A 12500-nucleotide genomic window follows, 5' to 3' on the forward strand; every position below is an offset into this window, starting at 1 on the left:
TGCTGTTCCGCGTGTCTGGCCTGGACAGCCTCAGCACGCTCTTCCCTAACCTGTCCGTCATCCGCGGCCGCAACCTCTTCTACAACTACGCGCTGGTGATCTTCGAGATGACCAGCCTGAAGGACATCGGCCTGGCCAACCTGCGCAACATCACGCGCGGCGCCATCCGGATCGAGAAGAACCCCGAGCTCTGCTACCTGGACTCGGTCGACTGGTCGCTAATCATGGACGCAGAGTTCAACAACTTCATCGCCGGCAACAAGCAGTCGAAGGAGTGCGGTGACGTCTGCCCGGGGATCATGGAGGACAACCCCCAGTGCATCAAGACCAGCTTCAACGACAACTACAGCTACCGCTGCTGGACCTCCAGCCACTGCCAGAAAGGTAAGGGTGTGGCACCGCCTCACCTGTGAGAGCTCACGCCGTGTACAGAAGCGTTTTCACTTTTTCCCCTCAGTCTGGCAAGGAGCCGTACGGCTTCTGTTTGTTTCACTTCCTCCAGAAGGTCAGGAAGATCGCTGCTCCGAATAATTGAGCCGCTGGCCTGCATTTGTCTTTCTCTCTCAAAAAAAAGAAAAAGGTCCAAGGCCATTTAAAGCCTTTGATCTTGGTGGGTGGGTGTATGTTGGCTCCAGCTAGTTTTTCTGAAATTGTGCTTTTGTTGAACAGATATGGTAATTCTACTATACAGGGAGGGAAATATTCTTAGGTCTTTGATGTGTGCAAACAACTATTTTGTGTTGGAAGTATTATTATTATAATCATTATTATCATTATTATTATTATTATTATTATTATTGTTGTTATTATTGAGACCCGTTGTGCGGTTCAGGCTGGTGTTGAGGTGAAAGACATGTTCTGAGTTAAAGTGATGCTCGCTTGTGCTAAGACCGATTCATCGAGGGGATAGGAGGCTCTCCATTTGCTGTGACCTTGTCAGGTAAATATTTACATGCTCTTATCTGTGTTGCCTGAATGAGTTATGTACACAGTGGGCTGCACTTTCAAGCAATTAAATACTGTGGGTGTAATAGGGAGAGATAGTGGCCTTATCTAATCTCCCCTCTGTTATTATGGAGCACAGCAGCATTAAAGCCGTTATTCGTACTAATCTAAAATGAGAGGTTTGAGGCACAGAGGCAGAGTGCAGATTAGAGGCTGTGAGAGGGTTGCTCTGAAGAGAGGGACAGCGTCCTCAGTGATCTGCACTCCAGCTGCTGGACTCCGCCCGCTCTGGGGCTTCTGTGATTGGTCGTCAGCTTTTTACCTGTGCAGGTACTGATTAAAGAGAGCTGCTGTCCAGTGCCCGGGTTTGTCCTGTAGCACAGGTCAATATAGAACGCCTGAGAGAGGGAGAGGTTGTGTTGGGGTAGGGTCAGGGGGAGGGGCAGTGGGTGGGTCTGCTGATAACTTCACCGCCCCCTGGTGCTGTGTACACAGGATTTTTGGCTCTGGGGCAGTGGGGGGCGGGGCAGCCGTGGGGCAGAGGTGCTGGCGCCGTGAGGAGTGTGTGAGGGAGAGCCGGCGTTCTATTGGCCGTGGCTCCGAGGTGCGGTTGGCACCTACCTGCCACTCCGATTTGGCTGAGGATGCATCGCTGACATGGAGCTGCCAGACTTACCGGAATTAAAGACCTGGCTCACGGGACCTTTCCACCGCTCACAGGGGTATTAAGACGGTGGGAAAGTTGTCACCACAGGAGCACTCCAAAATCCCCCCCCCCAATAAATTTTAAAAATTCCTCCACAGGTCTCTGAGTTTGCTGTGACTATAGCCCACTTCGGAAAGTGCCGTGCAGAGTGAATTAGCTGTATGCTAGTCCACCTCGCAGAGTGCAGTGATGAAGAGAAGTTTGCGTTGGATTTATTCCTGTATTGCACTTCTTGTGTCTCTTAGACACCCACACTTTCCTCATAGGAGCCACCTGAGGCAAAGACCCTCCCTCTGTCCCACACGTCCCTGTGGACCTGAACACCTGAACACCTGTGCGTGTGGCATGCGGCATTGGCGTTGCTATATTACTTTACGTTATTGACATTTAGCAGACGCTCTTACCCAGAGCAACTTACATCAGTTACAGTTTTTTTTACAATGTTATCCATTTATACACATAGGTATTTCACTGAGGCAATTGTGGGCTACCTTGCCCAAGGGTGCAGCAGCAGTACCCCGGTGGGAAATCGAACCAGCAACCTTTTGGTTATAAGCCCTGCTCCTTAACCACTCTGCTATGATGACTTTTCTTATGTCTTAAGTCCTGCTCCTTAACCAATGCACTACGCTGCAGCCTCAGTGTGTTTTTTTTTCCCCCACTTTTGTCAAATTTGACATCAGCGGGTGTTCTGTCCCGTTGGACGTGGCCTGTTGCACAATACATCCCCCCTGCAAAGGGTGGAAGTCTGGCAGGATGGGTATTTAACCCGCACAGGAGCGAGGCACGTCACAGCGGGACTGGCATAAACCACGCGGCCGTCTGGAATCTTTATTAACCCAGGCAAAAATGGCCTGTTTGTGTGGAGCTCCTTCCAAGGCCAGAATGTTAGCGCTTTGCCTGTCATTGCACAATCTGCAGCATGCAAATGAGCTTGGGAAAAATACGTTTGAGCGGAGTGGGGGGAAAATGTCTGGTATTGCCTAATATTTAATTGAGTCATGTTCTGGGTGAAGCCCATCGGACGGCGGTTGCGATTTGGTGGAATGCAGCTCTGCTGTGACATTGCTGCTCTTGACCAAACTCCAGATCATGTTCTTACCGAAAACACGCCCCAGATTATTTAGAGTGCTGAACATTTATTCACATTCCAGCAGAAAAACCTCCCGGAATGTTCTGTCTTTAATTCTTCTGATTGTGTTTCTCCCTGCTGTTGAATAAGCATTCTTGCTGAATTAATACCAGGTTTTGGAGAGGATATCTGTGGCTCTGCAAACAGACAGAGGAGTCCTCTGTTGTATTTTTTTTCCTCCTCTAGAGAATTTGAAGCTGACCCTGCCTGCTGGCACGGTGTGCCTGAATCCACCTCTTTCAGACCAATTTCGAGTGGAACTCTCTTCCATCTCTGTTCACTTCCTGTACGGTCCATGCTCTCTCTGAAACGTGGAGTTGACCCACCTCTGGGGAGTCTCAGGGGGTGTGGCACCAGAACACCAGAAGGTTGTGTGTTCTTTTCTTGAACAAGGCACTGCTGTGCCCTCGAGCAAAAAAGTACTCAACCTGTTTCATTAAATCTCCAGCTGTATGATGTCATGATTTGTGAAATGTTTGGTATGTGTGTTGCCAGCGGAGAGGACTCGGTGCAGATTGAACACATGATGTAATCGCTGGGTTTGGGGATGCTTTCAGAGGGCTGCGTTTGTGGCTGAACCACAGCAGGAAGTGATGGTTTGTGACATCCAATCATGAGCCTGAATATGAGACAAAAGCTCTTAAGACACTTTTCAAGGTCTGTTGGCATCGCATAAACATAGCCTGGCTTCTCCTTAAGGGGCCTCGCTGTTTGTGTCCTTCCTGGTGCATTGTGGGAAGACAGTTCTTTCACCAACAAAGGTGTTACGAAATGACTTGGCTGTATTAGCTGGGTTAGGTGTATTGTCAGATGGCATCCTCTATTTCAAACAGACAATAAAAAGGAGTTGGGGTGGTGGGGCAGACGTCTGCCAACATTCATATGCAAAATGTCATCTTTTTCTCAGCAGGGAAGCTCTTTTTAGTGGAGACAAGGCCTGGAAGAGAAGGAAGGCCTGAATGAGCATTTCTCAGGGGCTGGGACTTCTGTGCCTTTTCACACCTGCAGGGCCTCACCTGTTACATCATCATTAAGCACAGCAGGCAGCGAGGGGCACAGAGAGAGGAGGATCACCTAACACCCCCCCCACACACACACACACACCTGAAGCTGAGGGAGAATTTGGGGTTTTTTAGACTGAGGATGAGCAGTAGTGGCCAGTCCTCTTTAAAATGTGGCCTTTAGTGTGCTTGCAGTATAAGCAGTAAATCAATAAATAATACTGGGCAGCAGTGTAGCATAGTGTCAAGGAGCAATAACAGAAAGGTTGCAGGTTTGATTCACCACTGGGGTACTGACACTGTACCCTTGGACAAGGTGCTTACCCCACTATTGCCTCAGTAAATATCTAGCTGTATGAATGGATAAAACTGTACCCTATGTTGCTCACTCTGGATAAGAGTGTCTGCTAAAATGACAATAATGTCAAATTCAGTTCACACCTGTTGTATCCTGGGTGACATGCTAATTACCTTACCCAGTCACAGTGGCATCTTCTCATGTATTCTCTTTAATAGGCAACTCTAACCTGAAAGCAGATATGTGTAATCCATGTAGATATCTACAGATGTCAATATAAGATAAGAGCATTTGCTAAGTGGGGACGGCGGCATAGCATAGCAGGACTCATAACCAAAAGGTTGCCAGTTCAGTTCTGCACAGGGGCACTGTTGCTGTATCCTTGGGCTAGGTACTTAACCCACTATTGCCTCAGTAAATATCCAGCTGCACAAATGGATAACACTGTAAAAACCTGTAACTGATGTGTGTCGCTCTGGATAAGAGTGTCTGCAGTGTTACTGGCTCAGCTGTAGAGGATGGTGTGGAGACACAGTGTCACTCTGCCGTGGCAAATACTAGCCCTTTTTTTCCCCAATCCTTCTGCATAATTGCTGTGTTTTTCTCAAACACAGATGTGCCTTCAGGGGCGTGCGGTCGCTTCCAGTCGCTCCGGACTCCCACTTTTCTCCATTGCTCTAGTGATCCGGCTAGAAACTGCCATCCACCAGGCCTGGCTCGACCCGTGGCACCCCCCCCCCCCCCCCCCCCCCCTTGTGCCCCCCCCCCACCCACCGCGGCTCGCTGTTGTTTTGAAGGTCTGCGGCGCATTCCTGTGCTTGTTCTCACACGCGAACGCAAACGCACTTGTTATTGTCTGAGAGCGCCACGGATGCTCCCAAAAACTGTCCCATGTCCGATTCCCGGTGTTCAAAACAAACAGCTGGAGGGGGGCAGTGTGTCACAGTGGTAAGGGGCAGAGCTCGTAACCGAAAGGTTGCCGGTTCAGTTCCCCTCTGGGGCACTGCTGCTGTACCCTTGGGCAAGGTACTTAACCCTGAATCGCCTAAGTGAACATCCAGCTGTATAAATGGATAGCATGTAAAAAATTGTAACCAATGTAAGACACTCTGGAAAAGAGTGTCTGTTAAATGACAATAATGTAATGTAAAGTAACTCCAGGCTGTGTGTCTAGTGGGATGAGTCGCAGAGATGATTGGTTAAGAGTGTTTTGGGACGTGCTCAGCCTAGCGACTGAGGTTTTCGGACGTGAATCTCATCTCATCTCATCTCTCTCATGAATCTCATCTCATATTTTACAAAAATATCACTTTTGTTTTGATTCTGCTATTTTTCATGAGCAACACTGACTGGCAAACACCTGAGAGTGTCCTTCGGCTTTTTACTCATGTCTCACAGTCCAGGACAGACCGTCGCAGCGATGAGGTTAAGCCTCTGCTTCCCCTTCCTGTCCCGAAGGGCGGAGGGAGGGGTGACCAGGTGGCTGCTGTCAGAGGTTTGCTTCTGCCCTTTAGGCTCTGCTTTGACTTCGCTTTGCTACCGAGGGATTGGTGTGTGGGCTGGCTGCGGCCTCCCGACAGACAGGAAGCCCACCGTTCTGTCACAGCGTAGTGCTGTAGCGTTACAGTCCTCTGTAGCTGTGCATTGACGATGCTGCAGCTGATCAGTCGTAACTTACCTTTGCACAATAAGGCCGCAAATCTAATCATTCTCCCCTGCAGAGCACCTTCCACTTAAATCTGCACACGCGTCTGCTGACCAGCTGACCCTTAGCAGCAGCGCTCTTTCTTCCAAATTAAGTGTCACTTAATTTTTTTTGTTAATTTCCATGACAATTGAACACGTAATCTTGCCAAAAAAACAAATCATATCGGTGTGTCGGGTAGCCCACTGATCCTCAGTCCCACTCCTGGGCCCCCCCTGCTCCGCACGTTTTCCATCTTTCTCTGCACTACCTACCTGACTGAACTCATCAGTGGCGCTTTTGATTATCTGAGCACACCTGATTCAACCAAACAGCAAGGACAGATAGAAGATATGCAGGACAGGGGGCCTCCTGGGGCAGGATTGGGAAAACGCTGGGTTAGGCTGAGTAGGATGCAGGAGAGATCGGTTGAGGAGCCTTTGATCTGAAATGTCTGAGCGGCCTGACTTTAGATTGAGCGGATGATTGATCTGGTTGCCATGGTCCCCAGCCTCCTTGTATAGGCATGTGGGCTGTACTTCAGCCTAGGATCCCACTCACACACATACACACAAACACAAACACACACACGCACACACACACAGGGCAGAGAGTGTCACAGACTCCCTCTCCAGACAGCAGCCAGCCACGCTGTCACCAAATACGCAGCCTCCAGCTCCACAGAGACAGGTAAACAAAGACAGCACACACACACAGCCGGAGCGCTCGCTCCTCTCAAAGCGCTTATCACCCTCCGATAAGGACAGGCAGAACAGACCGGCTAATAATAGTTAAACTGTCACGCGGGGACGTGGAGCGGAAGGAAGAGTGAGAAGAAAAGGGGGGAGGCAAGGTGTAGGAAATGCCCAGGTGGGCTTTCATGCTACACATTTCAGGACCCCCCCCAAAGGCCACAAACACACACACACACACTCTCTCTCTCTCTCCTGGCCCACTGTGAGCATTCTCAGCAAACTCTTTTGCTTTTTTGAGATGCATTCTGTAAAGGCTTTAATAGTGATAGTATTCTGAATTTTTGTCATTAGGTAGGTTCATTAAAAAAAAAAAAAAAAATGGGAGGTTGAAGTTACAGGTAAACTTAAGGTTAGAAGCAGCAGAGCGAGACGCAGTGTGTTTGAAAGGGGAAAATGTTAGTGATGCATTAATAAGCTGGACTTCCTTTCAGAGGAAAACCTCAGGGTCATGCTTAAACGGCAGCACAGGGGACTCTTAGACAGACAGCGCTGGAGTAACAGCTTTAAATCACTCTGTATTCCCCAGCTCCTATTTAAGGTGTGTGTGCTGGTGTGAGCTTAACCTTGGCAGCTGCTCTGGAAACCTGCAGTTTAAACGCAGGAAAAAATGAAATGAATGATTTTTTAACATTTCTAAGCGCGTATTTTCCCCCTGGCTGTAAGAAGACAAGGTCGTGTGCGTGTGAGCGAGTGTGTGACTGTGTGTGTCTGTGTGTGTGGGTGGGTTTGGTGCCTGTGTGTGTGTGTGTGTGTGTGTGCAGACAGGTTGATTTTAAACACAGAGGGATGCAGTACCCTCAGCCTCCAGCCTCCTGTCTCCCCCTGTTTTTTCTGTTCTGAATGTCCTGAAGAGTGAATTCTGATACTGAATCCTTCCCTTCCTGAGGTGCGACACTCTGCACCCCCACCACTGCCGTCCTCACCCCTCCCCTCCGTTTGTGTCAAACTGGCCGGAGGCAGGGCACGTGGTCAAGGTCGCTGGAATTGGCTGTTTGTTTGAGTGGTGACCTCCAGATGACCTCTCCTTTGGAGGGAAGTGGCTGTGATCCCTGGCCCTGCCTTTCTGCTTTGCGGGACTTAGCGGGTTGATACTGTTTACTCCGCCAGTGCCAAAAGGGGCTTGATATCATGGCTTTGCCCTGGGAGGAGCTCAGACTCTTATTTTTAGGTTGTTGGGTCATCCGTGGACTTGTGGCCATGGGTTTGCATACAAACCCCATCACGTCAACAGATCTCGGTTGTTGTTGTCACCTTGTAAATCATTGTGTGAACGCACTACAAGGGACATTGGAACCGGAGTCAAATTCTTTGCGTGTGTAAAACCATACTTGGCCAATAAAGTCTGATTCTGGTTCTGGTTCTGGTTCTGATTCTGATTGCCAGCATGGGCTTCTCTGAGCCGCTGGTCCAGATCTTCCTTTTGGTGCTATAGAACCAAATAAACATCGGACACTGGATAAACATTTGCAGAAGTTTGTTCCTTTTTTGAGAAATGGATTGTACTGGACTTGTAGAGTTTTTTTTTTTTTTTTAATTTGACAAATTTGATAGAATGTATAGCAGTTGGATTGGATAGTACTCTTATTGGATTAGTAGTAGGAGGGTGTGGCCTGTGTTAGAGTGTGTTTGGAGGAGGAGGAGAGTGAGGTGGAGAGGGGTTGTGTTGTGCCTGTGTAGGGGTGGCGTTAGGGCTGGGGGAGAGACGGGCTGGGTGTAGGGGGCTGCTTGGAGTCTTCACCAGGCGAAGGGGTGGGGCATTAGAGGGTGTGCCATCACGGCGGTGCTTTCCACAGCCATCTCTGCTGTTGCTTCCCTCTCTGAGTGTGGAGCTCGTGCAACGTCGTGTGAACGCCTGGAAGCGGTTTCACACTCAGTCCTAGTGAAAATGTGATGCAGTTGGGTTCGAGTCGTCATGGCGACGCCGTCGCGGGACGGCGGGAAGCCGTTCCCCTGAATGCTCCCAGCGTGCCTCTACTGCTAAATCGATAAACCGCGGAGGGCGCACAAAGACCCCGCTGTCTCCCCTCGGAGAGTGCGGACGGCGCGTCACAAAGCGCCGATCTCGGCGACGGACCATAAAGTGGGAGGCATGTCAGTAAAGGAGATCTTCATCAGTTTTAAGTCAGCCCACGCTGTCTGGGATTACTCCTTCTCCCCTGGCTGTCTCTCTCTGTCTGCTGTGAGGAGTAAAAGTGTAATAATATACCACAGTTTATCGCTGGCTTTAAGAGTTCTGGGGATTTCTCTGCTCGCCCCTGTAACTGTAGTTCCAGCCAGCCTCCCATTGGCTGACGGTAGTTCCAACTAGCTGCCTGTTGGCTCCCGTTGGTTCCAGCCAGACTCTCATTGGTTGATGGTAGTTTCAGCCAGCCTCTGATTGGGCAGCCTCTGATTGACACAGGATTCTAGCCAGTCAGATGTCATTTTGAACCCCCCGTGCTTTATTAAGTAAATTCCTCGGAGTTGAAATACATGCAAACGTAACAGACCACAGTTCTGTGAGCAGTCTTTCCCAGCAGTGTTTCTCTAAGCATGGGTTTGGGTACTACACACAGGTTTTCTGCTCCACTGGTTTTAAAGGGCTTTGGGAGCCAGCAGCTGATTGGTTAGGGCGGAGTCCCCCCGTTTTTATGATTTAATGCGTTTTCAGTTCATTTGTGAAGGGAAATTGTTCAACATGTAAACTCTAAGTGCGCCTCCCTGTAATGCAATTTACTCTGTAGTAACTCGCACAACAGAATCAGCGCTAAGGAGGCCCGGCCTGCCTCGCGTGTTTGATCACATCGGCCGCAATGAGGGATTTAGTGCTGACTGAATCCGAGGCTTTTAAAGACGTGCTCCTTTTAACTGGATGAATAAAACGCTGACTTAGTTTCCCTAAGTTTAATATTTGTTTATGGAATCTCTGGACTTAATGCTGGGTATTTAAATTTGAAAATGAAGCTGTGCAGTACAAGTTTGAACTTAGCGCTGCCAGACTGGCTTAATGCTCTTTGTGGTCCTCTGTAAAAGGCATACTTTTGCCTCTCCTGCTGTTCTCTCCATCTCTTCTGACAGACTCCCTGCCTCCTCTTGCCCGTGGGTTTTGCTCATGCTGAGCTGTTCCTTTATGATATGCTCTCGTTTATGCACATGATTCGTGGGCTAGCTCAACACATTGTTGGTGAATTCAGCACTGCTACCAGTAAGCCAGTCAGAACCAATGTGATTGGGGTGTGGCTCTGTCTTGCTGGTAGTGGAGTGTGTGGAGTTGCACCTTGTCCCTTCACTTGTGATTGGTCTGGTGGGACGGTGGCTGGCTCTTGATTTATGGTTCTCTTTGTGTGATTTTGTCTCAGTGTGTCTAGGTGCTCGGGATTCCTCTGATAGACAGCCACTGTCAGCCTTCTGTTTCCTTAAGGGCAGCTGCTTATTGAAGTGTCAAGTCACACACATACACACATATACACTCACACACTCATGTGCTCACACATACACATATGCACTCACACACTCATGTGCTCACACATACACATATGCACTCACACACACACACACTCACGTGCTCACACTCTCACACACACTCACATGCACACACACTCGCACACGCACACACACACAGTATACATGCAGTCACACAGCACACTCACACCAGGCTTAAGGTAAAAAGTCAGGGAGGATGGTGACAGTCCCTCATCCTTGAAGCTGTAGAAAAGATCATCCACAGCTGTGTGACTTAGAGAAATAAAAATTGGAATGAAACATATCTCCAAAAATATTTTCCCAATGTAGCTCCACCTTCAAAGTCATTCATCTCTTATGGGAATTTGATTATTGCATAAACTCATAATTCATAATCAAAAGTAATTTTTCAGTGGCTGAGAAAGGGCGGTGTGTTACAGTGTAAATCTGATTATACTGAGATCTATGGGTCTGTCCCTTCTCAGGTTCCAGTCCAACTTACGAAGATCGAAGTGGGGCCCCCCAGCCATCACTTAAATAATTCCCAAAATTCTCTCGCCAGCCGATGTGCCAGACTAACGATCCCAGACCCCCCTAGAGTTGAGGATTGTACTCGCTGTAGGCAGCATTTGATTCATGCCGCCCTCTCTATTCTCATTCATAAAAAATATTCAATATGAATATTAAAGCTGCTCCCGTTCCCTCTCTCTGCGGCGGGACCCGTGTAGTCGCCGCGCGGCGGTGCGAGCCATGCAGGCCAGCTCCGCTGCAAGCCCTTTGTTACCATGGAGAGGGTTGCCCCGGCGAGGGGAGATGGGGTGCCCACGGCAACAAGTCCTGAGCTGGAGATCACGGTGTCAGTCAGACACGTCGGAGTCCCTCTGCGAGGTCATGTCAGGGGTGTGAACGGGCGCCTGTGTCTCTTCACTGATTTCTGACTTCCCATCTCTCCTGTTTCTTGACTTGGTTTGTGTGCGCAGCCCACGTGTGGAGATTGGTGTGAGTTTTTATGTTGCATTTTGATCCAACGCAGTATCCTTTGTAAATAGCTTCAGTTATCGTTTATATTTAGACTGTTAGAAATGTAACCAAATACCTATCACAAGGACATGTGTGTCACATGGGCTTCGGTACCCTATATAATAATGCTTTTTTAATCATACAATATAGCTGTAATGTCCTTGTGCAAGCCCAGGCAGACCTCCTGCCATATAATCCCAGGGGAATCCGCTTTAACTTTCCATAAGCAAACGGTGAAGTGGTTTCTGTCACTGAAGGTACGTGCTGCGATGGCGTGGGTTTGAGGGATGCCCGCTCTCCCCTGCCCGCTCACAGAGCCTTCCGAAGGCAGCTCGGTTTGTCTAAGCCCCTGCTCCTTCTCTGTTGTGGTAAACGTCGAAGTTTCAGAGGCATGTAATCAGAGAAGTTGATTAAAGAATAATCGCAGCGGTCCGCCGTATCCGTGGATTTTCAGAGATCCGGTGTGTGTTTGCGTTCACAAGCTCATGAGTCACGCATTCACAGTGCTGGACATTCGCTGGGGCCGTTCAGTCGTAAGCAGCAGCAGGGCTCCATTTGGAATAAAACAAAGCTGTCTGTCTAAGAGTGGCTGCAGAGCCTCACCTCAGCAATCAGTCTGAATAATAGCTTTTATTTGTGTTGCAGCTTTCACACCCAGAATGCTTCTCAGCATGGCAGGGGAGTGTAACAGTCAAAACAGAAAATATGAAATGAAATACAGTAATGTGGTTTAATTTTCACAACAATGCCACTGCACAGCCCAAACTGAATATTTTGTATGCTGTCAGCTTTATAGCACACAGACAGTTATTACTACCATTCGAAAATGTTATTGATGTGTGAAAACAGGATTGAAATTAAGTGTGTAGACATATTAAAAGGGTTTAGCTGGAGACACTAAAAGGGTTTAGTTGGAGTGCCAATGTGCGTCATTGACTCGTGCAGTGTGTGTGTGTGTGTGAGAGAGAGAGAGAGAGACAGAGAGTGTGTGTACACATACCTCTCTCTGTTGGAGAATTTCTGTGTTCATTTGTAATTGTCTGTCTCTGTGCTTGAATAGTGTGTGTGTGTGTGTGTGTGTGTGTGTGTGTTGCAGTGTGTTGTGAGTGTTTGTGAGTTTAAAAGTACATCCAGTACCCTGCCAGCTGGATTAACTTTGATGTTTTTTTAGCTTGTATGTGTTGGAAAGATCAAAGGGGGTCATAAAATTACAAAGGAAATCTAACAGAGTCACTGAGCCTGTCCCCATTAACCCTCCTCCAGGCGGCCAGGGGTCGAACTGCACCCCTGAGCCGCACCCCCCAAACTGCACCCCCCCAAGCTCTGCCGTTCCCGCCGTTTCAGCCCCTCCCCCATTGCAGGTGGCAGGTGTGAGCGTGCTGCAGATTTCTCACGCAGTGGCGATGTTTGAAGGGTGGTATGCTGGTGCTCGGCTTGCCCGCACGCTGACGACAGGAGAGTGAGGTGGGCTGAGTGACCCCTCTGTAGCTGCTGCTCATCCTGAACATGCAGCGACAC

General features: G+C 48.9%; 1 protein-coding gene across 1 annotated transcript in view; it reads left to right on the plus strand.

The window, feature by feature from the left end:
- igf1ra (insulin-like growth factor 1a receptor) overlaps positions 1 to 12500 on the plus strand; it is a 99422-nt gene that overhangs the window by 14124 nt on the left and 72798 nt on the right. The window contains exon 2 of the mRNA XM_036534598.1: positions 1 to 384. This exon is cut by the window's left edge and continues 180 nt beyond it. Coding sequence (XP_036390491.1) covers positions 1 to 384 — 384 coding nt within the window. The remainder of the gene's footprint in view (positions 385 to 12500) is intronic.

This window comes from Megalops cyprinoides, chromosome 8 (genome assembly GCF_013368585.1).
Source record: "Megalops cyprinoides isolate fMegCyp1 chromosome 8, fMegCyp1.pri, whole genome shotgun sequence".
In the NCBI taxonomy this organism is placed as follows: Eukaryota; Metazoa; Chordata; class Actinopteri; order Elopiformes; family Megalopidae; genus Megalops; species Megalops cyprinoides.